The following is a 26,840-nucleotide window of genomic DNA, read 5'->3' as shown; positions in this document are numbered from 1 at the left end:
TCTGCTGGTAAAGGGCTTCAGGGATGCTGAGCTCAAAGGAACATCCATCCAAAACCACAAAACCTCCTCCCAGGGGAGCACCAACCTGTCCCACATGGGACAGAGGCCCTGCACCTCGTGACACATGTGAGAGGCACAGCTTACACACCATAGGGCAGCCAGCCTGCCTGGCTTTTGACTGGATGCTTGGATTCCCATCCCAAAGGCAGCCATGGCAGCATGTGGTGGTTAGTCCTCAGTGACTGTGGATGCTACTGGATGGGACACCCACCATCTCTCCTGCTCCTTTAAGCACTGCGTCCCCTCATCACACTCCCCTGGTTTCCCTCCCCATCCCCTAAACCCCCCAAACTCACTGGAGGACTTGCTCCAGTGAGCTGTGACCAGACTGGATGTAACCATGGAAATCAAATAAAATCAATTAAGGCAAATGATCACGCTCACAGTTAATCATTAAGAGGCTGGAATGTCTGTGCCAGCTGCAGCCAGGCTGGCTCTCTCCAGCTGGGAGCAGGCAGGAGGGATCACCCAGGATCCAGCCAATATCAATCAATGAGCCTTTGGCTCAAGGTCCCCCAAAAAGAAACCAACCACCAACTTGGTGACCCCAAACAAAGCCCCCACTGCCTTCCCCTCATGCACAAGGGTCCTGTGGGTCAGTTATGTGCTAGACATGGGGTGGTGCAAAGCGGTTGGAAGTCACAGTGGGTTGTGACATGTCCTAGTTGGGCACTTGGAGTTGCATCTTCTCCTGGGGGCTCGTCCACAGCAACGGCAATCCCAGATCTTTCCTCTTCTTGTTTGGGTGTTGGACAGCATAAAGGTAGGACATGTACTGGAGCTCTGGCATGACCATTTTCTGACAGGTTCTCAGAGTCCTGTTGTCCAAGTCTCGTTTGAGGTTGTACCCCAGGATATTTGCAGCCCCTGACTGGAAAGGCAGGAGACCTCTGTTCCTGATATGATCCTTCCCCACTCCCTGCTGCTCTGAGAGACAGGTCTCCATGAGCTCCTTCTGCCTGGTCCGCAGGTGATCCACCTCCTTCTCTAGCACCTCGAGCCCTATGGTCTCCTCAATTCTCCTCCAGAAGCTCTGGTTGAAGTGCAGGTAGAGCTTCCAGTCAAGTGAGCACCACGCCTTTATCCGCTCCTCGCTTTCTGGAGTCAATGTGTGGACAGTGTCGTGGCTTCTGGAATTGAGCTTGAAGTAAATCACATCATCCAGATCCCAGCACAAAGTATGCTTCAAGAGGATCATGGACTCATCAAAGTAGTCTGCTATCAAGATGAGGTGGAAGTTCTGCTCAATCTCTTCCAGGATGGCCTGGGTGTACTCTGTGTCATCCTCTGCATTGTTATCATAGCCAAAGTCAAACCACATGATATTCCTGGCATAGATGTTTTGCCTATAGTCCTCTGGGTGGTAATACTCCATGGGTGATGCCAGGAACTCGTTCACATCCTTGGAGCTCCTGAAGGCAGGGACATTGTGCCTAAAGTAGGTGTAGGAGGACTCCAGCAGATGGATGGGGTTTCTCAGGATGGAGAAGTAGAAGGTGTTGGCTGCCATCACCTTTTGCACCTATTTGTGGGAGGAAGAGGAGGTTAGTCCTGTTATCCCAACCAGGTTTCTCTGCAGGTGTCATGGCTCTTTCTTACCTCTGAGAGGTTAAACCGCAGGTGGTTGCACATGATGTTGTAATTTTGGCCTATGGTTTCAAAACCCTCCACAAAGTGGGCCACGAACATCCTTGGGTATCCCAGGTGGAAGAGCTGGCCAGCAGGGAGTGCGACAGTGAGGTTGTACCTCTCTGCAAACCTGTACATGATGTTGAGCACAGTGCTGCTGGCTGTCTTGTGGGTCTTGAGGAACATGACATTTGTCTTAGCATGGCACAGTGTGGGAGTGGTCAGCAGCTCCTCGTGGCTCTCTGGGATTCTGCAGGAAGGAGCCAGGTGGGGCAAAGAGACTCCCAGTGCAGCACCCCATCTCTTTGCCAGATCTCTGAGACCCAGCAAAGCCAAACCCAGGTGCTCCTCTGACACCACACCTGCAGCTGGTCCAAGGCTGCACCCAAACCAGCCCCAACCCTCCAGTGGAGATGTCAGACAGCTTTCTCCTCCAGATTCTCACTTACCAAAGACTTCAGCTCAATCCCCTTTTTTCCCCCCCCACACAGCTGATTTTGTCCCCAAGAGCTGTGCTTTGGCTAATTTGATTCCTTCCCCAAGCATGGATCTAGGACCTACTTTTGGTCCATCACCCTTCCAGTATTAGCTCAAGCCTCAGCATAGATAAATTGGGTGTCAGAGGTCATGTCCCAGCTGCTCCACACACATGAAGCTGTACCACCTCACTTACCTGTATTTCTTATTCTTCATATGGAAGAATCCTGAGAGGAAGCTAAGTCCCAGGCAGAAGCTGAAAATTATGAGACACCTGACATGCCTGAAAAAAAAGGAGTTTCAGTGCTTTTTTATCTGATAGTCCTTCCCCAAACCACCACATTTCACATCTTGCCCTTGGGAACTTTAATAACCAGGAGCACAATTTAACATCTCAGTGGAGACCTTTGGTCTCCAAGCTGCATCAGCAGCTCTGGCGTTAGAGGCAAGACAGTGAGAAGTTGCATTTTCACTTTTATTCTCTTCATTTTGGCCTTTGGCAAGACACAGTGTGCTTTGGGCAGAGCCTAAGCTCTTCCCACAGCCTCCTGCTCTACTTGGCTGCCTTTTGTTTTGCTCTTCTTTTGGTTTTCTAGGGCTTTAGAGCTTATTCACTATTCAAACTCCTAGACTGTTCACAAGAAAACGAGCCCTTTGTAGGGGTATAAAGACTTCCCTGGTGAGAAACCTGAGCAGCTCCTGTAATCACATCACTGCAGAAGATGGGAATCGGCAAAAAACCCTACTAAGCTGAGGCTCTTTTTCAATATAAATAAGGTTTTTCAAGACAGAAAATAAATAACCCTTCAATGGATTAATCATACCCCATTTTCAAATGGGAGGGCTGGATGATGATGAGGGGAGAGTCTTCCAGCACTAATTAAGCAGCCACTATATAGCATGGTGTCCCTACCCATGGCAGGGGGTTGGAATGGGATGGTCTTTAAGGTCTCTTCCAACTCAAACCATTCTTTGGTACCATGATCATCACCAGTGCTCTCCAGCTGGGACACAGGGAGGATCTTCTGAAGGTTTGATGCACACCTAAAAGGAATTTTTCACCACCAAATTTGATCTTACTGCTCACATCCTAGAATCTTTTCAAACTGTGTGAATTCCATGTTTGCAGACATGCCCAAAATGCAGCAGATCTGGCTCAGTCTCTACGCTGGTTTGAGAAGATATAATCCCAATGTACAGCATGGTATGGCCACACTCATGGTTTCCACTCTTGGAATCCTGGACCATACACACTCAGTTTCGAATACAATGTGACTGCTTTCCCAGAAAACAGCACAGGGCCAGTGTAAAATTTGCTATCAGACTTTGCTTCCAGTACTCAGTCCAGAATGAGTAAGACATGACAACTCCTTAGAAGTCTGCAGAGAACAACGATTACATTTCAGGCTCTCCATGCTTCAAATACATTTCAATTTCAAATATTTGGAATAATGAGAATATCAAGAAGCATTTGGACAATGCTCTCAGGCACTTGGTGTGGTATTTGGGGTTGCCCTGTGCAGGACCAGGAGTTGCACTCAATGATCACTGTGGATCACTTCCAGCTCAGAATATTCTAATTCTATGCCTGCAAAGCTGCACTGGGGTTTCACCCCTGCTTTTCTCCCACCGTCCTGGCACACCTCTGTGGGAGCCTTAAGCTGTGGTCCCTTCTTGTCACACACACCCCCTTTGTCACAACACTGCAAGCCTCTGACCTGAACAGCAGCACGGAATTGTTTAGGTTGGAAAAGACCTCTAAGATCTGGCAAACCAAAACTTAAGAGAGAAAGCTCCAACTTGAATGTTGCGCTGAAGTTACCTAAATGAGCTTGGGAGCCCTTTGAGAAGCACTTGGGAGCTGACTGCTTAGACACAAAATTCTAAGAAGCTAAAAAATCCATGGAGCACTCGGCAGGGCTGGTGCCAAAAGCTCCACTTGCCTTTCCAGCCTGTGCTGTGCCATCTCCCATCGGGGAAGAAAACATGGAAAACTACCTCTCTTAGAGGTGCAGCTATGGATACTTTTAGGCTTCAGACCCCCTTCTTATTCCTTCAGCTTAAACTGAAAATAACAGACCTCTGCACCAAACTAACAAGGCTCTTTTAATTTAAAAGACCTGCAATACACGCAATAAATAGTAATGGCAAAGTTAATCTCGTCCCTGAAGCAAACTGTAACTAACTCTATAGGTTATTAACAACTTCCAGGGGTTACTTGAACCAGACCTTCCTGCAAAGCAAGTTTTAATTTGGCACCCCAAGCACTCAGCTCCCCTCTGCCCTTACCTTGGAGTGCACCCAGGGCTTTTCATGCTGCTGCAAGCTGGGAAATATCTCCTTTGCAAATCGACTCGAGTAGCTGTTTGCCTCCTCCGGCTCCTAGTGGCCAAGTCTCTATTTCTAGCATCCCTCCTCCGCTATAAATGGCTGGGATAGGTGAGGACAAAGGTGAGGACAAAGGGAGTGGCTAGGTGCTCCCCGGAGTGGGTGGGAATTAATTCATAAGCCATAAAAAGCGCTGGTATGGCAGGACGTCAACATAGGCATAGAGCTGCCTCAGGACACGGCGTTGGCAGCAGCTGTGCCAGGAAGGAAAGGTTTAACAGGGATTCATTCCTTAGTGGGGATCCCTTTCTCTCCTAGCTGCAGGAGGGAGGCGCTGGGGGCTCTCAGCAGGATCCAGGCAGGGGGCTGGTGGAGGGCATTGCACCTTTGTCACCCTGCACAACATCACATCACCAAGGGCCACAGTCAGTGCCTGCTGTCCCTTTGTTCTGCTTCGTGCTCCGTGGGTAAGGACAGGAATTCCCTGCCAGATACATTTGGCAAGAGCAAATTTGGGACAACAGCAAAACAGGAACAGTGTTCACCTATGGAAAATTACTCTTAAAACATTCAGACTTCAAACTTTTTGGTAAAAATGCAATTATTGTAGCCAGAGATTAAGAGCTTAAGAGACTTGGCTGTATCCAGGCCTTGGGAGGGAGAACTCTTGCCCCTAAATGGGCATTATTTTATGCTTTGTCTCTGATGTTATTAACAACAGTTACAACTTGTATTATGCAGGAATTTTAGATACCACCGAGGCTGCTGTACACCAGCACTTCACAAACTGGGTTTGATGGTTGCAGTTTGCCCTGGGAGAGCAGAATCTGTCCTGCAGGTCTGGAGGTGGGGTCATCTCCCTGCTCCCCACATCGGGGTGAAGCCAGTGGTCCCCTCATTTGGACAACAAAAAGTGTACTCACATCTCCCAGCCTGGATTAGGGGAGACTGAGTTGCTGCTTTTGGTGTTTTATGGCCATGCCATAAAACCTCCTGGTGATCCCCCTTCCCTCTCCACCCTTCTCCACCTTTTTTCTCCACCTCCACACAGTGCCACCTTTCTAAACCTTGAACGCTGTTGGCCCAACATGCCCCACCAACAGCCAAATCCTCAGCACTCTGGGATCCCTCACCTACATTGCTACATTTCCAGAGCACCCAACTACACAGCATTTCTTTTTAAACCACTGCTTCCCCAGACCAGTCCCGACCCCAGCGCTTACCAAGATGCAGAGATTAGCAAGGTGTAGGGTTGCTTTCCTTGAGTTTCTTGGTAGAACCTGAGTCAATGTGCTCTTTTATGGAGAATTTCTAGGGTTACTCTTGGCATAGCACCAGCTGCTGCTGGCAGGGGGGGGCACATTTCAGCGACCTCTTTCTCCTGTTACATTACACACGTCAGCTGTGCCATTTCTCGCTCAGGAGCTGCTAAGAGCCCACAGATCACAAAAGCCCATTTTTTCCACTTTTACAATCGATTCATTGCTCTCTCCTGGGGTGTTGTACACGAATTGTCAGCTTTGGTTACACCAAAAAAAATAAATGGTGCCAGGCACAAATACTTGTCTTCACATGGGGGTGGGCTGTCCAGAGACTGGGGCAGGGAAGGTCAGCTAGGTGATGCAGGATTAGTGAGCTAATTAGGGGCAGGGTGCTGGATTCATCACTGCATCCTGCCTCGGCTTCCTGTTGGGGGTCAGTCCCTGGGGGGAGGTCAGCCCCATGCAGCAGGATGGGGAGAATCAGAAGGGTGGAAGTGTAAAAACTTGTGGGCTGTGATAAAGGCAGTTTAACAGGTAAAGCAAAACCTGCAAATGCAGGCAAAGCAACAGGAATTCATTCCCTGCTTCCTGCCGCAGGCAGGTGTTCAGCCATCCCCAGGAAAGCTGGGCTCCATCAGGCGTAACAGTGACTTGGGAACACTCCCTTCCTCCTTCTTCCAGCTTTCATTGCTGAGCACAGCGACCTACAGTGGGGGAGATCTCTGTGGTCAGTCAGGGTTGGCTGTGTCCCCTCCCAGCTCCTCACACACCCCAGACCCTCACTGGTGGGGCAGGGTGAGGAGCAGAAAAGACCTTGATGCTATGCAAGCACCACTCAGCAACAGCTACAACATTACTGTGCTTCCATCGCTGATCCAAACACAGATCCAGACCAGCCACTGTGAAGAAAATTAACTCTATCCCAGCTGTAAACCAGCACAGAGAGAGGCAAAAACCAGTAGAGCCAAGTGCTTCCTCACTGTGCCAGAAGACCACTCGTTTTATGCGTGGAGTATCCACAACGTTCTAATATTTAAGTCTGTCTCTGAAAAATTAGAATTTTGGACAAGAAACTTCTGTCACAATGATTCTTTCTGAAAATACACATACATGTAGCCACGTTATCTTTCCCTCCTACAAACAACAATGCACCACTATGTGAAAGCATCACTGAGAACACAGAACTAAGGTCTAGGAAAGATATGATAAAACAGCCCTACACTAACTGCTCCCTTGTCGTCCCTCAGGGAACTGCTCTATTGTTTAGTGAAATAGTAAAACTTACATTGAGCTTTAGGATCTTCATGTGTAAGGAAGATGGTTAAATGGAGCTGTGCCAGAACTTCCCCGGCTACACCATGGCGTTGTGTGTCTCCCTCCCTAGCACCCTCTCCATACACAGCTGAAAAAGATGAGTGTGGAAAGTTCTGCTTCCAAAAAAGAGCCTTTCATGTCGAAAGCCTGTATTTTGAACAGTGATGGTCAGTAGTTTTGGGGAAAAAGGAGAAAGAATGGTGTAGGAAAAGGGCAGAAAATATAAACAGCTTGATTTGGAAAGAACTATCAACCCCTTCTGCTGCAAGAAGACAGGCTCTGTAGACCTTATCACCTCAAGGCATCCCACAATATTCTAACAGTTGTTTACTTAAATAAAGCATCACACAGTGCCATTCAGATTCCAAATATTCAGACACATTCAGCACACCGAGTTCATTTTGCTTCACCTCAGAAGATCAGCTCCTCTCTGACTGGTCCTGAGGGATGAAGGGAGAGGTGGGGAGTGCACCATAGTGGAGAAAAAGAGTTGAATGGACAAGACTGGAGGGCAGAACTAGATACTGGCAGGCCATGTCACATATGGAGGTATTTCTGTCAAAAGCATCCACGTGGCCAAGCTGAGAGAAGTGTGATGTTAGAATTGTATTGAGAAGGATGCTGAGCACAAGCCAGCATCCTTAGTGCAATCTGCAGCCTTGCAGAGATTGTGTTCTGCCTTAAAACAGAAGAAAGCACTCGTTAGGACAGTTTTTCTTCAAAAAACAAGGCTCTGGATGGATCATTTATTTCATTGCTCAGTGGAAGAGCCAAAGTCACAGAAAAGTAGTGAAGACGGCTACTGCACAAGACAACACCTTTCCTACTCTCACGGCATCCAGTAAGGCTTCCCAAACCAGTACATGTGAGTAAAAGCCATCAGTCTGCACCCTCTGAGCACAGCCTCTGAGCCAGCTTATTACTTGTCTCACAGCCCACCCAGGCAGTCCAGGAGAATCATAGAATCACAGGATGGTGATTCTTCCACTGTACCAGGTCACTGAAATCCTTGTCCAGCCTGGAGAAGATTGTGGGAGTATCAAAGGCTTTGCTGACATCCACTACTCTCCCCACGTTAACAGAAAACATCCTTTTGTTGTAAAAGGCTGCCAGATTAGCGACACTATTTACCTTTGGCAAATCCCCTGGCCCTTCCTAATCATCACCTGCTTCATTTGGATAAAACAGAGCCTGAGTTAGGAGTGGTATGTATCAGTAAATACGGATATGACCAGGAAGTGCCAAGCAAACCAGAAGACGAATGACTCACGGCCCTCTGTAGCAGAAGGGTGATGATGTGGTTTTGTCCAAAGAACTATAAATTACGATCTCTTATCTCCCCACATACTGTAGGAAATCAAACCAACCAACCAACCAATAAAACCAAACCCCAAAACCAACAAAGTTAGAATAGAACAGTTCAGCTAGAAGGAACTTATGATAGTCATCTGGTTCAACTGCCTGACCACTTCAGGGCTGCCCTAAAGTTACACCATTGTCCAAAAGCCTCTTTAAGCAGTGACAGTCTGGGGCATCAGCCACCTTTCCAGGAAGTCTGGTGCAGTATTTGGTTAGATGATCTAGCAAGAAACATTTGCTGATGTTCAGCCTGAGCCTCCCCTGGCATTGCTTTGAGCCATTCCCATGAGACCAGCACTTCCCTCTCCATGCCTCCTCCACAGGAAGCTGCAGAGGGGGATAAGGTTGTCCCTCAGCCTCCTTCTCTTCAAACCAGACAAACCCAGAGCACTCATCTTCCTCCCAGGATGCCTTCCAGCCCTGGCAGCAGTGTGGTTGTTTTCTTCTGGACACACTCAAGTACCTTCCCATCATCTTTAATGCTGGAGCACTCTGGGTGAGGCTGCACCAGTGCTGAGCACAGCAGGACCATCCCCTGTCCTGACCCCCTGGCCACGCTGTGTCAGATGCCCCCAGGATGCCATTTAGCCTCCTGGCAGAGATTCCTACTGAGTGCTGCCAAGCAGTAGCCCCAGATCCTCTCTGCTCCCAGCCACTCCTCTCCCAGCTTACACTTGTGTGCTCAGCCTTGGACGCAGAATCCCAGCTCTTGGACTTAGTAATTCCATGCCACTGGCAATTGTCTGATGGTGCATCTATTCAGATCCCTCTGCAAGGCCTGCTGTCCGTCCAGAGAGTCTACAGCAGAATAGAATCACAGAGTGGTTTGGGTTGGAACCGACCTTAAAGCCCATCTCATGCCACTCTTCTGCTGTGGGCAGGGATACCATCCTCTAGACCAGGTTGCTCCAAGCCCTGTCCTTTTGTATTTTCACTCAGGGTTATCCCAGATATTATCCAACCAGGTTGGCAGGAATAATTTTACACCTCTCTGTGTAAAATTATGATTTTACCTCTCATGATTTGCTGTGAAAGACAGACTGGAAGTCAAGGAAGCAGGAAACACTGGCATGCCCAGAGCCTCCTGCTAGCTTGGCAAATGTCCTGAGATCCCTTTCCTCAGTCTGGCTGCTGGTATTTCTCCTCCAGTTGACAAAATCCAGAGGCTCGGTCTCCAGCACCCTCTCTTCTCTGGCCAGTCCTTCCTGCACTGCAAACCTGTATATGGGACAGCACCTGTACCTGGGACAGCCTGGAGGTGGCATCACTAAAGAGGCCATAACCAGGTGCTATTGTGGGCTTTGGGACAAGTGTATTAGATAAAACAAGCGAGGAGGAGCAACACCTTCACGGAGATTTGCACCCACAGGTTCTCCTGATGCTTCACTTGCACACCCCAAACGAGAAAATGCTTCCTTTGGCAGCTGTCACTGATAAATCAGAGCAAACCTAAGGGGAAATAAAGCTGGAATACTCATACACACCGAATCTCCATGTTTGGTTTCCATGCTCAGATTAAATAGAAAACTCAGCAGCGTGTTCCTCAGCAAGAGCAGACACCCCTGAAAAGAGCAACCACGTTCCTTTACTTGTTCCATCCTACTAAAGAAATCAAACACAGAGCACTCCACATGCTTGCTGCTCCACCAGTGTTTTTATGGCTAAAGTACAGGTACAGAGCTGGAGCTGCCCTGCTCTGCTGGCTCCTCAGCACGTGCTGCTCTCAGGAGCTGAGGGCAGTGTCTTGTAGGGGTTGAGGATGCCTTTGGGGTCCAGCATGGCTTTGAACTGCTGCATGAGCATGACTGCCTCGCTGGGTTTGCTGTACTGAATGAACTGCTTCTTCTTGAAACCCAGCCCGTGCTCTGCACTGATGCTCCCACTGCATCTCGCAGTCCACTCGTACACAAAGGGCTCAATGGCATCCAGCAGGGAATGGCTGTAGGACTCCGCTGTGATGTTCAAGTGCAAGTTCCCATCTCCTGGAAGAAAATATTGCATATTGAATCTGGGAGAAAGACTTGGTGGCCCTGCAATGGATACTCATTCCTGGCTCCTCCACGTACTCCAACAACAGGGCCTTTGTTAGTCTGCAAACTACGCAAAAAGGAGAAGCTCACTGTCCTACAAATGTCAGCCTCTCCGTGCACAAACAATTCAAACAGGATCTGTGCTATTCCATGCTCCCAGGGCAGTATTTAGGGAAGGGTTCTGAGTTAAGCTACTTTCAAACTCTGACTTTTATGATTTTAAAATTCTCACTGCTGCATTAATGATTGTGCCACGACAAAGACTTCCCCCATGGCATTTCATAATGATCATTAGATTTTAACGTGGCCCTTCATCACTTTTTCTCTCCCTATTATGTTTGTGCAATGCTCTAAATGCGCTTTGGCACCATGTCAACAGAAACAAAGAAAACAGAACAATTTCTCCTTTTGCCACTGCGTGTGCTGGTATTTGATTAAGCACAGAGTTGCTGGGTACTCTGAAAGACAAAACACACAAACATAAATAAAACTTACTCATCCTTCTCCCTCTGGAACCTCATCCTGCATCCTAGCAAACCCCCACAGCACACAGCTTAGTCCTCAACACCAAGAGCTACCACAGGGAGCCTTTGTTATGCAATGTGTCTTTCAAATGATCGCTAATCAAGCATGGTCAAGAGTGGATTTTTTGTAACAGAACACTCTGCTAGGCGACCAATTTACCTGCCTGTAAAATCAGATTAGTTTCCCAGAACGCTGACACATCTATCAGCCTTTCTGTGCATTATCATTATCACTCTCTGTTGGAGGGTTAAGGGCTCACAAAAAATTGATTTCCAGTAGGGTTAATCACTTCGGACAAGAAAGTGGTTATCTGCCAAATGTGTCTAAGTACATTAACCAAACTGATGGTCCAGCTGAACAAATTACATCTTTAAATAGAAAGTACACAGCAAGAAGACACAGATGATCAGTTCCGTGGCTCAGTAGACTGCAACCTGCCATCAGTGTATGGAAAACAGCCTGAAAGCAGTGAAATTCAAACACAAAGATCCTGATGCACCCTCCTCAATTTAAGCCTCTCACTAACAAAAGCTGCACAGCAAAACCTGCAGCACAGAAGGGCCTTTGCCTCCTTTCCCAGCACCCCCACTCACCCAAGTGCCCGTAGCCCACCACATTTTTGGCACTGTGGCCCAGCCGAGCCCTCATATCAGTCACGAGGTCATAGAGCTTTCCCACAGGCAGAGAGATGTCGTACTTGTAAACATAACCATCATGAGTGAGAGCCTCTGTGATCCTCTCCCGCAGGCTCCACAGCACCTGGGGAATCAAGGATCACAGAAATTCATATAAACCAAGTAGCTCTTGGATTCCATGCCTATAACAAACATCAGTCTGAACATTTCCCTACAAAAAATACAAATTCACATCAAAGAGATTTGTGGAAGAGGAAACACTGACTTGCCTTTATTTTCTTATCGTCCGTTGCCACAGTTCCATCAGAGACCAAACCAGAAGCCATGGCCTGTTCTAGGAAGTTATTCAATTTTTCTTGATCGTGAGTTGAGTTGGAGCCCGAAGTTTCAATTAAAACATAAAAAGGGCTGTCTGAGAATGAGGGAGAACAAAGTAAGTAGATGCCCTGGGGCAAAACAGAGGAATTTAGGGCAGGTTTTGGAGCTTTCCCCACACATTATGTGCCCAAACTCTCTGGTGCCAGAGAGGGCAGTCTTTTATCTGTAGGGGACTTCACTGACATGCTATGTCTTTCATTTAGCAACCACTTTTCAGAAAGCTAGCAGTTTTGTGAGGAAAGATAAAATTAAAAAGTCTCATCTTTCAAGATAAAAACGTGTTTGGAATGGATATACTAGATACAAAAATTCTGAGGGACACCCACACAATCACTGACTTTTTAAAAGTCAGTAAGTCAACTTATTTTAAAATGAGTCACTTCTTACAAGTGTTTAAAAGTAGTCTAAAAATCCCAAGCACTACAATGCCCCCTTTTCTATAGTGCCAATGTCATTGGTACCTGTCACTGGGCTGGACAGCTTGAGATGTCTCTCAACCAATTCCATGCACTTCTCATCCATGAACTCATAGGCAGACAGGATCTCACCCAGCATGGCTCTGCAGGTTGTGAAAGTTTCCAGAACCTTAGCAAAACTCTGGCAACCTCCAGACAGAACACAGAGAGGAATCAGGACCAAAAAACAGACACTGCCACAAACCCTTCAGAGGGTTTTGAGAAGAAAAAAAGTCCCAATGAAGGCTCCCCACAAACAACTCTGGACCTGCTGAAGGACACCCAGAAGCAGCTTTAAAGCATCTGTGCCTGGCCACGTACTCTGCTGATCCAGAACCTGAACTACAGACGTGACTTCTCAGCCTTACCTTGTCACCTTATCACTCACCTGGTGACCCTTGGATGGTGGCTGCCTCTGCCTACTGCCACAGTCTTGCCCTGCTCACCCCTTGAGCCTGTCAGACCAGACCCTTATCAGTGAGGGGACTGTCCTGCCTGCCTGCTCACCCTGCTAAGCTCCTGGCTCCACCTTCCTTACAGAACAACCTGCCCTTGCAGGTATTTCAACAGATATTAAAGATCTACACAGGTATTTTAGCACAGAGCCCTACACTATTTCCCAGAAACCAGCTGATGCTGGCAATGCAGCTCAGCAGGCTGAGCAGTGCTTTCTCCCCTCCATCCCTATTCCCAGCCTTTGAATTCAGGCGTGAAATCATTAATATCAGCTTCTACCTAGGAATGCCAGATTCACAGCCTTAGGCTTCTGAGGACAGAGTATGGAGACAGCAGTGATAACTCCCAAGGTCCCCTCAGATCCAATGAAGAGCTGCTTCAGGTCATAGCCCGTGTTGTCTTTGCGCAGAGAGGTCAGACAGTCCAGAGCTGAGCCGTCAGCCAGCACCTGTGGGAACACAGGGGACCAGTCAGAGCACCTGGGTAGGAATCTGCTGTCATGAACTTGCCTACGACCAAGCTGATGGGAAGTGTCACTCACCTTGAGCAGGGGCATACAGCTGCAGCCCATTCCCACACTGCTCCTCCATTCCCAGCTCTTCCCCCTCTCTACATGCTACCTGAGCAGGATAGAGTAGGTATTTCCCCCTACTTCACTCCTTCCATCAGGTCAAGTAATAACAGGAGATCCAGTTTGTTCTGCTTTTCTCACTAGTAGTGGAGAAGACCAGCCATTCTCTACAGCCCTAGCTCCGGTTATCCAGCAGAAACAAGGAAAGCTACTTGAAACAGTGAACAGCTAAGCAGAATTAAGTAAACCCTCTGTCACTTGAGCCTTAAATCAAGGCAGGTTATTAAAGGCTATTTTGACACTAGAGCCAAACTGAACTGAGAAAAATGCTCTCCCTTCTAATTCTACACAATAAAACCAAGCCACACTTTTGTTCCCTGTCCAATTTTTTACATTAATGCTTTGCTCCCCAGTCCTGAAAACTTTTAGAACCCCTAATCCAGCCTTTACATGCCAAGGCACTCAGCTGTAGGACAGGAGCAGCTGAGGAACAGCGGAGACTCTAGGACACAGTCAGCAGCCAAATGAGCCCAAAGAACACAGCTGTTATGGGATGGGCTTTAAACCTTAAGATGACCTTTAAGGTCTCATCCAAAACAAACCACATTGTGATCCCATGATCCTATTAAAATCTGAGTGAGCAGCCACCAGAAGAGAGGATGGATTTAGCAAGCACAGAGGTGGAAACTGGAAACAGCAGCAGCAATAACATGCTACATGCCTGAAGACGTGCTGCCCCTTCTCAAAAGATTCCAACAAGGAAAAGTTAGGAGTGGAAGCCTGGAGAGGAGCTTGTTTGTGTGCTGGATAGTTAGAAGAGCAGGAAGCAGTAAGAAGCAGAGGATTAAACAGAGAAGGGAACTGCCAGGTACTCGCCTTACCACTTCCAGGCCCAGCACTGTCCCTCGCAGAGAGCCGTATCTCAAGAGCCGCAAGCCCCCGGCGTTGGTGGCCACATTCCCCCCAATGTGACAGCTGCCTTTGGCCCCCAGGTCAAGTGGCATGATAAACCCCTGCTCCTCCAAGTACTCATTGAGTCTCTCCAAGACACAGCCAGCTTGGCACACAAGGATTCCTGGAATAGAAACGCCCTGCTACAAGCTGATGGCAGAGAAGAAGGTGCTCCCTTAAGAAGCAGATGAGCAGATGCAATCACCTATTCCTCCGAAACTTCCTGGGATTCAGCTTAAATGTACAAGGAGTCTTAGTCTCTGCTGCATGCTCCAGAGAACTGTCCCCTCCTCAAGCCTTGAGGAGCTTTGCTATTGTCTTAACATCTGCTCACCCCCAACTCTGGGCTGGTAAAACACAATCACATTAAGTGTGCCTCTGCCTGTTGCTCTCTCTCTGAACAGAGATACTCAACAGCAGCCTGACCCCTAACTCCCCAAACCCAAACAAACCTCCTTATGATGCTGCTGGGATGAACCCTGCTGATCCTGCTGTTATCTGTTCCCAGGAAAATGTCTGTTTTGGGGCCTGGGGCCCATTTCTGTGCCTTACATCTCTGGAATATTTACCAGACACCTTGTCAAAGCTGATGATCTGGTTCATGAGAGCAGTGGAGAGAATGATCTCATCAAAGACAGGAACACTGCCCCCAACGAGGCCCGTGTTACCCCCTTGAGGGTTCACTGCCAGGTTCCTCTCATGGCAGTACCTGGAAGGAAAAAGGTTTCTTAATTTTTATGCATTTTAAGGCCAGAATCAGTCTGTCAGAGAAGTTTCACCTCTACTGTTGTGACAGTGCTCCTTAAAATTAAGCAGCGTTTCACCTAAAGATTAAACTGATGCAAGGAGACACTCTCAATGACAAAGTGAGAAAGTGCAACTCCTGTCTGAACTCAGCCCAGTGCTGAGCAAAGTACCAACACTTGGGGTTAGCCCCATCTGTATTGACACACCTGGCACACAACATCTGCTTGGAAAGCACTGCTTATGTTTCTACAGAAGCTGTTTCTGCAGCAGTCTGTGTTAACAGCTTGGCCTCCTCAGCGGACTCTGACAGCCAGCCTCTGGCAGTGGTTTCAGACATGACAGCCCCTCTCCTCCTCCCAAGAAATTAATGCCCTGTTGGCAACAAAATGTGCACCTGTGCCTCAGCTGCTCCACCTGCCACATCCCTGCCAAGCACCAACCACCACATCCTCTGAGCTCACAGCAGCTCTGGCACAAGGGATGGCACAGAGCCCTACAGCACCAGAGCTCCTTCAGAAGCCTGGCCTGCCTTTCCTGCGCTCTGCATCCCCGTTTTAACACAGCCAGCAGCAGGCTCCTGCAGCTTTCAGCTCCTCAGCCAAACAGTGATCTGGCACAGTACTGCCCTTCCAGAGCTGTGCTCATACCAGTGAACCACAGGACGTGGGTAAAACAGATCTTCAGACTGCCCAGTTCTATCCTAACCTTCTTTATCTTTTCAAACAGACCCTCCTGAATCCTTCACTCAACTTCCCATCTCTGAGCACCTGTACAATAGCTAATTTTAGCCATTTATCAGAGCAGAAAAGCCATGAAGAAAGCTGCCTCAGCAACTCCAATGCTTCTGGAAATGGTATCTGAACACCTACAAGTTACTTTCACCTGCCAGATCCTCCCTGACTGAACCCAAGTCTCCTCAGCACCAAGCCCAGCAGAAAAGGCACACATTACCTGAGAACCTGAGACACCTCTGCCGTTGTCTGTGGCTTCAACACCAGCTGGCTGCAGCCTGCAATGAAAGCAAGGGACTCTCAAGGCAAGCTGTGGCTCTGCAGAGGTCAGAAAGAAACAGGTGGGAAAGCATGAGGTGGGAAATAATGCTCCCTCCACTGTTAGGCATTTCAACCACTTTGACAATACACATTTCAACAGCAGCCTTTCCCTTAAAGCCCTGCAAAAAACTTTGCATGTATTGGTAGACTTGGCCGCCACAGGGGGCAATGGGAAATGGTTTAAATTGTCATGAAATCTTTGACAGAAGCAAAAAAGAATTCACAATGCTTGAGTTAGAATCCCAGAATGATTTGGGCTGGGAGGAACCTAAAAGCTCATCTCATTCCATGGGCAGGAACATCTCCCACTATCCTAGGTTGCTCCAAGCCCTGTCCAACCCGGCCTTGGACACCTCCAGGGATGCAGGGGCAGCCACAGCTTCTCTGGGCACCCTGTGCCAGAGCCTCCCCACCCTCACAGGGTATAATTTCTTCCCAATATCCCATCTAACCCTGCCCTCTAGCAGTGGCAAGTCATTCCCCCTCGTCCTTATACACTTCAGGCCTGTATAAAAAGTCCCTCTCCTTCCTTTTTATAAGCCTCCTTAAGGTTGTGGAAGGCCCACAGTCAAGTCTCCCGAAAGTTTTCATATTCTTTTCTGATTCAAGCAAAACTGTTACCTGAATCAATTTGTCTCAGGAAAAAAAAGTTAATAATCAAGTTAGAGGGTTTAGATTTTTTTTTATGAAAGCCTGTAAGTTTACCAGATACCAGGTAATTCTTAGAGGAATATTTTTATGAGAAAAACTCATTTTGGAGGGACAGGCAGTCATCTCTGGTTACCAGTGACAGGACCCGTGGGAACAGCTGGAGCTGTGTTAGGAAAGGGTTAGGCTGGAGATCAGGAAAGGTTCTTCCCCCAGAGGGTGCTGGGCACTGAACAGCCTCCCTAGGGAACGGGAACAGCCTGAGGCTGCCAGAGTTCCGGGAGCGTTTGGACAGTGTTCTCAGGCACAGGGTGAGAGTGCTGGGGTGTCTGTGCAGCGCCAGGAGTTGGATTCGATAATCCTCACGGGTGCCTTCCAACTCAAGATATTCTACGGTCTGTAGAGACACGATCTGCCGTAAACAAAGATGAGCCTTCCTTCGGCAGACTTTTTGTTCCGGTAATTAACAGAGGCAGGAAGGAGGTCTCACGAACCGAGCACACCAACCAGCTCGCTTACCTCGCACCGACTTCAGCCAGTCCACGTTAAACGGCTTCACCTCCTCCGCGCCGGTGACGACCCTGCCGGGCATGAGGCGCTCGAAGAAAGCCACATCGCCGTCCGCCAGGCGGGCGAAGGGCAGCCGCCGCACTGGGTAGCGCTCGCAGGTCGGCACCACCTCCGTGCAGCCAGCGCAGCCCCTATCCCGGGGCACACCCGGGGATTCCCGGCTGCCGCCGCGCCGCAGGACCCTCCCGCGGCAGCTCCTCAGCCAGGCGGCCCCGCGGCTCCACAGGACTGCTGAAGCCATGGAGAAAACCGCGGCCTTGTTTATTGCGCACTGAGGGGGAGGCGCGGGGGAGAGCTCTCGCTGACCCAGCGCCTCGGGGTGCTCCCACCACACTCCCCCGCGACACCGCAGCGCCACGCGCCCTTCCCAGTGGGCTTTACCACGTAGCGGGCGGGGGCATTCGGGATTATCCCGGTGCACCGGGAGATTACAAGGACGCTCCGTGGCCTGGAAAAACCGGGACGCGCAGCGCGCCTCACCCCAAGCCGCCAGGGGTCGCTGCCGCCCGCCTGCGCTGAGCGCGAACGCGCTCAGCGCAGGCGGGCGGCAACGACCCCTGGCGGCCGGAGGTTGCAACAGCACCCCCCTCATCCTCACACCACACTTCTTCCCAAAAATACTTTATTTATAATATAATCCAACATCTCCGAGATCCAAAAATACAGATATACAATTTTTTGTTAAACTTTACATTCCTTAAATTCTTTTTTTTTTTTGTCTCTTTTCGGGTGAAAGTCGTTTGGATGAGCTGCAGTAAAGCTGGGCCCCCGGGTGGGGTTTTTGGACAAGGTTTAGTGGGACGTTCCTTTAGGGGATCACCCTTCTCCAGGAAACATTTAACGCTGTACATTCAAAAGTCAGAGGATTTAAATCCTTTAGTAAGCAAAAATGAAGGCTGCTGGTATTTCTGCCTGCAAGGAATTGTATAAAAATCTCTGCAGCCAGGTGTCGGAGGGCAGGAGATGCTCCTGAGCCCATCCAAACCCTGCAATGGCATGTTCCCAGTGGGAGAGGTTATTGCTGGTATCAGATCTTGGACGCTTTACACATCACAGATGTTGCAAAGAAGAGGAGAATGTTGTACCTCACACTATTCATCATTCCTAGCAAATTATCCTTCCTTTTGAGGGCTCTACCTTCTAGAGCTTGTTTTTCCTTTTTGCTTTGCTGGTTAAAGTGGAAAATGCTCTTCGAAGCCCCTGAAGTACTTCTAAAATTGTGTTTTGTTATCTTCCCTGACCAGAATTTTGGAGCTGAGGGAAGTCACCTCCACACTGGTTCATCACCCAGAGCTGCTCTCTTCCCTCATGACATGTTTCCAGCAAGACCTCCGGAGTGAAATTTTGAGATTGTTTCAAAACAAATGCTTAACCCATGGCAATACCAGTACTAACAAAGCCTTAAGAAAAACGGGAAAAAAAAGTTGTCTATAATACCATTGGATGGAAGGGGAAAATAAAACCTGGAACAGCATCAACACGGGTTGTCAGGACACAGCAATGCTCCAACCCAGTCCAGTGCAGTGGGTGAAGGAGGCACAACTCTCACCCACTGGTGACTGGATTGCAGGCTAGCTCATGAGGTATCACAAATTTGCTCTCACAAAGAGGCAGGAAGAAGAGGGCTCGCTGTACCTCCAAGTTCAGGTCTGTGTGACTGAGCTGTTCCTCCTCCTTCCCTTCAGCACTCTGGCTTTAATTCTCCTGCCTGCTTTCCCAGAGCTATTCCGTGGCAGCAATGATAAATGTGCATCACAAACGTGCATTTTCATACACAGAACTTACGGAAACGTCATCTCTGTGTGATGCAATGCAGTAAAGACACCTGCAACATTACACTGGGCATGACAGGACCCTGAAGACAGGGATTTTTTCCTAAAACCCATCCTTTTTTCCTACCATAAATCAATGTTTACAGAAAAGCTGCCTCAGGATTGAGAGGTTTCTTCAATGTCAGCAACAGGCACAAAGCCCCGCAGAGGGAAGAAGTGGCAGGAGCTGTGTTCTACTTTCCTCCATAGCAAAACATGAGTAAGAGGCTCAGTGTAACAGGAAAAGCCTTTTTCCTTTTGAAAACAGGTACCAGAATCTGAGTGGAAGTGTTTTTAATCTTCTGTACTGTTTATTCAGCAGAAGAAAAGTTTATCTGGAAGTTTCTTTTATGCCTTTCCAGCAGTCTATACCAAGAACTCCTGCACACTGGTATGGAAAGCAGCACACAGCCCTGCACAGAGCTGCCACCAACACCCCTCAGGGAGTACAGCCAGCAAAGTTTATGAGTTTGGGGCTTTATTTTCCTCCCTCCCCCAGCAGGGAGGAAACCTTGCTGTACCTTTCCCCACTACATCTTTCACTGTAAGCAGGTAAGCCTCATGATGCAGGAAACATCTGAAGGCAAGACTTATCTCTGCTCTTCCCTCAACTTCTGCTTCTGCTGTATCTCAGAGGAAGGAAAAAACAGAGACTTTTGCTTTCCTACTCCTGATTTCCTCTCTCCCTTCTGCTGCAGCCACCAACACTGTGCTAATGCAAGGATTCACATTCATCATCTGAAAGGCAGCTTAAAGAAGTCAAGAACATGCAAATGTGGCCCATTAAAACGAAACAAGAAGTCATGTTAGAACATTCCTGAATGGCCTTCTTCAACAGCAGAGCCACACCATCATGGGAACAAACAGTGTCCTCATGCAGCCTTTCCCTAAAACCTGATTTCCTCAGATGCCACAGAGGCAATTACAGCTAACAATTCAGGCCTTCATCTTATTTTGTGAAAAAATCTGACCTTCTCTCTCTCTCCCTCCAAGAATACTGTAGGTTTCATCTTCACAGTGATGTACTTAAAGGATCTTCAGGGAAATGGAAACAGCCAGGAAAGAAAATACCCTCTCTCTCAGTATTATTGTGCAAGACTAACATAAATAAAATCTCCGTGGCAAAAAAATCTCCCAAAGTCATTGTCTTAGGAAAGAACAGGAATTTCAACTGGCCACTGGATAATTAAATATCATACCGGAACAAGATGGAGGACAGATTAACAAAATATAATCAAAGATAATATTGCAACATGAATGAAGGAATATATTAAATTCTTCTTGCCTCAGCGGTGTATCCTCCTCTACTCCTTACTTCTTTTTCTTTCTTTCCTGAACACAACGAGGACAAAACCTGTAGGGAAAGAGGCAGTAACTAGCTCCTGAAATTAACAACACAGAGCCCAAGAACTGTTTTAACATTTGTGCACAATTAAGCCTGTTTCTGACTAGCAACTTGTGGCCATCTAATTTGATTAAAACAGTCAATTAAGATAAAACTAACAAGCCCATGATCCTTTCCAAGACTAGCACACACAGAAGTAAAACCCTGAGAAGTGTTCTAGACTTGTCTCCAAGTAAAACAATAAGGTGCCTGTCTCTCAGTTTTAAGCACAGCCACATCTGGACAAATCTCAAACCTCTGATGTTACATGTCCATGTTGACACATGCCTCAGGCCAAAACCTCCTCTATTTATCAGGCAGTTTTGTTCCCACCAGAACTTAAGACTTCTGTGGAAATGGATTTTAAGAAGAAGGTTTGTCTTGTACCTTCTACTATCAAACACAACTCCCAGTCACATAGGATGCAAGCACTCTGAGAAGAGCAAAGCTCCTCTGTTAGGGTCACAACAGGGTTTTAATTCTTGTTGAGGCAAACTGCAGCCTAATAAAAATCCCAAAGCTGAATGTTGTCACACTCACCATTTCCCTTTTGGTTTGGTGGTCAGGTCCACACATGCAAAGTGGAACCACTCGATTGGGCACTGCAAAAGAGAAAGGAAAAGCCCACAGAGGAGATTCTCAGTGACTCACAAACATTCCCATCTGGTATGACCTAACTGGTCTGGTATGACCTAACTGAGCAAGGACCTCCTCCTTGGACTGTACAGGGTTGGGAGGGAACAGACATCCAAAAATAAATAATCTCTCAAGTGCTTACATCTGGGTTGTCACAGCCAATCATCTCTCCATAGGACACCTGGTGACACAGGCAGTAGGTGGGTTCATTGGGATCCACTGGCATGTCCAGGACATCTGAGGGATGCACTGACAGGATGGTATCAGCAAACTCTGATCTGTGGGCAAGGACAGAGTCAGGACAAAACACTCCTCAACTGCAGACAACACTGTGTTACAAGGGCATGGCTTCCCACTGCAACAAGGCAGGGTTAGATGGGATATTGGGAAGAAATTCTTCCCTAAGATTGGTGAGGGTGGTGAAGCCCTGGCACAGGTTGCCCAGAAAAGCTGTGGCTGCTCCATCCCTGAAGTGTTTACAGCCAGACTTGGAACAACCTGGGCTAGTGGAAGGTGTTCCTGCCCATGGCAGGGGCTGGGATGGGATGAGCTTTAAGGTCCCTCCCAACCCAAACCATTCTGGGATTTGATGTTTCCAAGATCTAAAACTTGGGAAAATTAGTGTTTTGGGAAAACAGTATGTTCCCTGAATCACCCTGACCCTGTTTTAGAGTTTGTTACATTATCACAATCCAGTAATTAAAATAATAAGGTAGGCTGGATCAAACACAGCATGACTAGAAAGGATTAAGAGAGGGATTTGTAGATGCCATAAGTAAAGTAACAAAATTATCATCCAGATCAGTCCTGGCTGTGGGTAGAATAACCTGTTTGGGTTTTTTCCCCAGTCTGTTTCAATATACATTTTTTCTCATTGTCAGGCATGAGTGAACCCTCTTACCCTGACAGGAATGTGCTGACACATCAGTAGCAGTCCACAGAAACTATTTTTGGTTTCCTGCCCCTCCATTTAGCCAACTGAAAATATCAGAACAAACTGAGCCCCTTTAATACAAATCACATCTGAGAGAGGACATGTTTTCCTCCTTGCCTCTCAAAACCAATTTAGACTATTCAAGGCTACCCAAGACATGATCCTTTGAACACAACCCCCAAAATTCTCCACAGTTTCTAGAACAAAAGCACGACATCAGTTTTTATCCTGATGGACAAGTGCATTTCTTTTTACCATCAAGACCAAAAGCAACTGTTAAAAATAGCCCTGTGACAAAAATCAAAGCTATTTTCTCCCAGCTTGCCAACAGCAGCAGGGAGGCTGATCTTGTCCTTCCAGTCAGAGTGTTCCAAGCATGCTGAGCTTCCACATGCCAACCAAGGAGTTAATTAACAAAGCTGGCCTGTCCTAAGCAGGACATTAATTAAATGGTGTAAGACCAGAACACTCTTAACACTGCTCACCATCCAGACACAAGTCATAAATAAGGAAACATGAGCTTGTGGAAAATTCATGAAGTGTCAAGCCCAAGGCCCTGGAGCTGTGCCTGGCTCTGCCTTACCCTCCTTTGAGCTTCTTTTTCTTTGGTGTATCTTCTTCAGATGTTCTCCTGCCTCGACCACGAGAGCTTCTTTTGTCTTTCTGACTTCGTCCCTCTAGAAAGGAAAAACACCACCATTGTTTCAGCCTGTGTGAGTGGCAGAAACATCCCCAGATGTTACTCTTTTGATGCAGTTACTGTCTTGACATCCCTACTTCACACGTAATTGAGTAATCCTTATTCTATATATAATTGAATATGCTGACTGAAATGCATTTTAAGCCACAAAACCACCAAACTGGCAAGTACAACTGAGTACCAAACCCTTGTGATTACAATTTTGGCAATAAAACACTGCAGTATGTCAGCACAAGTCACAAACAGCATCACACTTGATTAGACATGCAGTATTTTTTTTAAATTTCAGTGTGTGTTTAAACTCAGTTAATAGGTTACTCAATAACTAACACAACTATTATCTCCACCTCCCTGCTTCTACCCCTTACTTCATAGCTCAAAGGCATAAAGCTGTGCTGTGCTGCTGTATCCACACTCAAATGTCCATGTAATCACCCAACATTTCAGTACATGCTACAGAAACTGGTATCTTCCTTAAACTCCTAATTTTTCCTGCTTAATTAGTATCCAAATTCTGGTAAAAGGAGGGGGAAAAAAAATCTCCTTTCAAAAAGAGCTTAGAACTCAATCAGATCAAACCTGCAAGTAAGACTATTACACACACCAGTGCAGTTTTGGCACAGCACCCTCCCTACAACCAGTCACAGCCTCAGAATGGATCTGTGAAACAGGGACAGTAAGTTTGATCCCAGCACTACATTTCTCTTCATCTCCTGCCTGCTGCAAACATTTTGAAGATAATTAAAAACAAGCAGAAAGTGGTGCATTTCTTTTGTCCTCCAGAAGTAAGAGCCTATTTTACATCTCAGCCATCCTGGTTTGATACTCCAAGTGCTGGAAAAGACTCAGAATTGTATAAAATTTATAAAATTGACCCACTTTTCAGGCTTCGAGATCCAGGGGTTTCGAAGTCACTGCCTTCCAGTTTATCTTTGAGATCAGCTTCGAAGCGCGCCAAGTCTGCGTCCAGCCGGCGGATGTGCTTATCCACCTGCGCCAGGAGGAAACCACAAACTGAATTACAAAGAAACCCAAAAAAGAGCCCCAAACGAAAACAGGAAGGGCTAAAACTTAGCTGTTATCAGCGTGAACAGAGCGTGTCGTGCCACAGAGCAAGGCATGGAAGGGGGACAGGCTGGGAAAAGGGAAATGCCACACACAAAGGGAATGAAGGAGGCAAAAGCAAGAGGACCCAATCCCTCTACAGGCATGCAGAAAGGAAGGAAAAGGGAGGTACATAAAGGAGAGTCAAAGCAACTCAGATTAATGATTTTCAGAACTGAACAAGATGAGAAATACTAAAGGTAACTGGCTTGTCCCTGTAATTTTCAAAATTCAAATGTAGTCCTTGAAATGTGTTGAGTAGAGCAGGTAGTTTTTTTCCCTGGTACTCCACTGTCATGTGAATCAAAGAATTAAGCAATAAATAGAGACAGAAGCTGACTATCACCACTATCAAGACACCACACATTAATTAAGTACCTTGTGCTACCCTGACTGCAATAAAGTGACTTTCAGAACAGGGATTTTAAGCCACCACCCCCCAAACTGTGCTGCTGCAATACTCTGTCACCAAATGAGTTCACTAGTTACCTAGGGCATTGATATTCCTGGGACACAATTTCCTTTTCTGCAGTATTTGATGACAATAAAACATCTACTGCAGCTGTAGCAAAACACAAAGCATCTCTACAAGCTGGACAACAAACATTTCATTCAGCCAAAAGGATTCCCCTCACTCAAGTTTTATCCAGGGGGTAAAACATATGGAGATAAGAATTATTCAAGGGACAGAAGAGAAAAAAAAAGAGGAAAGTTGCATCTTAGGAAAAGGGATTTTCTAAAAGGTTCATTGAGGAAATTTTGATGTCCAATAAACCAAGGCAACTGAGCAGAATTCCTGCTGTTCCTCCACAACATAGTACAGCAGCTGGCTTAAAAAATTTTGCTTTCAACTAAGACCAGCCCCAAATACATTATCAGTGACAGGGAGCTGCTGGGGAGAAGGGAGTGGAGTAAATTTGCTGGCATTATCACACAGCAGACGAGTACTACTGATAAAGCCACCTCCAAGGAGGATAAACTCACTAATTCTTCAGCGAAAGAGAAACCTGGTGCCACAGGAGAAGGGTTTTTGGGGATGGCAACAGTGAGAAATATAAGCTTGAGGATTAGTAAGTTGTTTGAGTAAGACATTTAAGAAAAAAAAAAGAGGTCAGGGAAAGCTGACACTGTGAAGTATCTCCATGTGCACAATTCCAGAGTGTGGCTATTTTCTACATCTCATTGCTCACCATCTCATAGGTCTGCATGGCCAGCTGCACTTTGTCATCACTGTACTCTTTGCACTTGCTGTAGGCACTCTGGATCTTCTTCAGGTGCTCCACTCGCTCCTCAGGTAACATGTTCTTCACTGACTCGATGTATTCTGCTGCCAGGCTGTCAATCTCTGCTTTCTTGTCTGAAAAACAAAGGAGATATCCCACATGACAGACCTGTCAGCCAAAGCTAGTATTTTTGTTCTTCTACTTCCTTACAGTATTTAGGAGACCTTTCCTGACAGCTTTTACACTCCCTTCAGTTCCTAAATGCATTTTCCTTTTTAAAAACAAAACCAGTTGAGCTAAAGGTATTCACTTTTTGACACTTGTGGTGTGATTGTGCTTTCTCAAGGGTTCTAAAGCTAATTCTACAGTTAATTTACAGTTAAGATCAGAAACTGAACCCATGGGTTCACAAGCTTCACCCTGTCTTCCCACATGCAGAACATTCTGTTTGCTGTGCAGTCACTCACTATTCTGATGGTTCAAACCAAAAATCATTAATGTGCAGCCAGATACCAACAAAAACTTCAAAAATGAAGAAGAAATGGTCCTGCAAGGCACACAGGAATCTAGAACTTGGTAGATATGGAAATACATGGAAAGAAGGCCATCAAGTGGCCACTGAGTACAGTGATCACACAGCTATCAATTAAACCTGAAAACAAAATCAAGCCCGGTGAGCTGTACACTCACAGGAAAGAAACAAACACTGCAGAACACTTGGGCTGAGGAAAGGAGCAGCAGTAGAAGGCATACACGCCCTCTAAAGCCCAGCCTCCACTGGGCTCTGCCCATTTTCCAGGCCAGGCTCTCTCAGCCTCTGCTTGCCGAAACACCTGCACACACCTTCTGTTCGCTGATCCAGCTCCCGCATCAGCTGGAAGTTCCTCTGCAGCTCGCACGGCAGGTTCTCAATACCTGCAAGAGAAATGCCACTAAGTGCTCCGAGCAGCCTGGTCTGTGGAAGGTGTCACTGCCCGTGACAGCGGCTGGAACGAGACGAGCCTTGAGCTCCTTCCCAACCCAAACCACCCGGTGAGATACGTACCGTGAGCCGCCCGTTCGCCTCAGCAGAGCTTGAGCACCTTCCTGGGGCCTCCGCAGGCCGGCACCGAGCCGGCACAGACCCGGCCGAGGGCAGAGCGAGACCCCCGCCCGGCAAACCCCCACAGCCGCCATGGCCTCACCGCCCCCCCGCGCATACTGATGACGCAGCCTGGCGCCGCCTGATGACGCAATCCCAGTGCCACCGCCCCCCCACCCCTCGGCGCTGCCGGTGGCGCAGTTTCAATTCCCGCGCTGCCGCTGCCGCCGCCCCAGCCCCAGCCCCACCGCCCCCGCCCCAGCCCCCGCCCCGGTGCCCCCGCCGCCCGCGCCCCGCGCTCACTGTCCAGGTAGTGCTCCAGGTACATGGCAGTCGCCATCTTGCGGCCCGCGCGCCGCTCCCCGCCGCCCGCCGGGCCCGCATGACAAGGCCCGCGGCCTCATCCCGTATGCACGGCCCGCGCGCCGCCCATTGGCCGCCGGGGCCGCTCCTGCTGCATATTCATGAGGGGCGGGCCGCGCGGCCATTGGCGGGCGCGGGCGGAAGGGGCGGGGCGGGG

The 26,840-nt window shown here is 47.8% G+C and overlaps 3 protein-coding genes across 5 annotated transcripts; all 3 read right to left on the bottom strand.

The window, feature by feature from the left end:
- Window positions 1–434: 434 nt before the first annotated feature.
- GAL3ST2 (galactose-3-O-sulfotransferase 2) lies at window positions 435–9,855 on the bottom strand. 2 transcript variants are annotated; one of them, XM_085069889.1, is made up of 4 exons: window positions 4,456–9,855; window positions 2,363–2,449; window positions 1,660–1,939; window positions 435–1,582 (listed from the first exon to the last, which is right to left on the bottom strand). In XM_085069889.1, the coding sequence occupies exons 1-4, from the start codon at window positions 4,479–4,481 to the stop codon at window positions 722–724; spliced, it is 1,254 nt and encodes a 417-aa protein (XP_084926015.1). In that variant the 5' UTR covers window positions 4,482–9,855; the 3' UTR covers window positions 435–721. The 2 variants fall into 2 exon arrangements, with proteins under 2 accessions (XP_084926015.1, XP_084926014.1); XM_085069888.1 differs by having other exon boundaries at window positions 9,443–9,855.
- Window positions 9,856–9,992: 137 nt separating this feature from the next.
- Window positions 9,993–17,937, bottom strand: D2HGDH (D-2-hydroxyglutarate dehydrogenase). The gene is made up of 9 exons (XM_085069887.1): window positions 17,397–17,937; window positions 16,129–16,186; window positions 15,000–15,139; window positions 14,361–14,554; window positions 13,188–13,356; window positions 12,459–12,602; window positions 11,889–12,031; window positions 11,578–11,743; window positions 9,993–10,411 (listed from the first exon to the last, which is right to left on the bottom strand). Exons 1-9 carry the CDS (start codon window positions 17,686–17,688, stop codon window positions 10,137–10,139), a joined length of 1,581 nt encoding a protein of 526 aa, XP_084926013.1. The 5' UTR covers window positions 17,689–17,937; the 3' UTR covers window positions 9,993–10,136.
- Window positions 17,938–18,052: 115 nt separating this feature from the next.
- On the bottom strand, window positions 18,053–26,780 carry ING5 (inhibitor of growth family member 5). Of its 2 annotated transcripts, none has more exons than XM_085069883.1 (8): window positions 26,624–26,780; window positions 26,083–26,154; window positions 25,207–25,373; window positions 23,792–23,903; window positions 22,796–22,889; window positions 21,421–21,556; window positions 21,183–21,244; window positions 18,053–20,612 (listed from the first exon to the last, which is right to left on the bottom strand). In XM_085069883.1, the coding sequence occupies exons 1-8, from the start codon at window positions 26,658–26,660 to the stop codon at window positions 20,570–20,572; spliced, it is 723 nt and encodes a 240-aa protein (XP_084926009.1). In that variant the 5' UTR covers window positions 26,661–26,780; the 3' UTR covers window positions 18,053–20,569. The 2 variants fall into 2 exon arrangements, with proteins under 2 accessions (XP_084926009.1, XP_084926011.1); XM_085069885.1 differs by lacking the exon at window positions 26,624–26,780 and adding an exon at window positions 26,285–26,442.
- Between the last annotated feature and the right edge of the window lie 60 nt (window positions 26,781–26,840).

The sequence above is a fragment of the Lichenostomus cassidix genome, chromosome 9, assembly GCF_008360975.1.
Source record: "Lichenostomus cassidix isolate B80296 chromosome 9, HeHo_3.0, whole genome shotgun sequence".
Lineage (NCBI taxonomy): Eukaryota > Metazoa > Chordata > Aves > Passeriformes > Meliphagidae > Lichenostomus > Lichenostomus cassidix.
This window is presented reverse-complemented; position numbering and strand designations above follow the sequence as displayed.

Bases quoted from the DNA above. Each gene is read 5' to 3' on its own strand.
- GAL3ST2 (XM_085069888.1), bottom strand. From the start codon at position 9,501: ATGCCAGTGTTTCCTGCTTCCTTGACTTCCAGTCTGTCTTTCACAGCA. The intron at 1,940-2,362 runs GTAAGTGAGGTG...TCCTTCCTGCAG, and splicing joins ATGAAGAATAAGAAATACAG to AATCCCAGAGAGCCACGAGG. The intron at 1,583-1,659 runs GTAAGAAAGAGC...TCCCACAAATAG, and splicing joins TGCGGTTTAACCTCTCAGAG to GTGCAAAAGGTGATGGCAGC.
- D2HGDH (XM_085069887.1), bottom strand. From the start codon at position 17,688: ATGGCTTCAGCAGTCCTGTGGAGCCGCGGGGCCGCCTGGCTGAGGAGC. The intron at 16,187-17,396 runs GTAAGCGAGCTG...CTTTCATTGCAG, and splicing joins CTGGCTGAAGTCGGTGCGAG to GCTGCAGCCAGCTGGTGTTG. The intron at 14,555-14,999 runs GTAAATATTCCA...TTTCTATTCCAG, and splicing joins CAGCTTTGACAAGGTGTCTG to GAATCCTTGTGTGCCAAGCT.
- ING5 (XM_085069883.1), bottom strand. From the start codon at position 26,660: ATGGCGACTGCCATGTACCTGGAGCACTACCTGGACA. The intron at 26,155-26,623 runs GTGAGCGCGGGG...TTTCTCTTGCAG, and splicing joins CCTGGAGCACTACCTGGACA to GTATTGAGAACCTGCCGTGC. The intron at 20,613-21,182 runs GTGAGTGTGACA...CTTTCCCTACAG, and splicing joins ACCAAACCAAAAGGGAAATG to GTTTTGTCCTCGTTGTGTTC.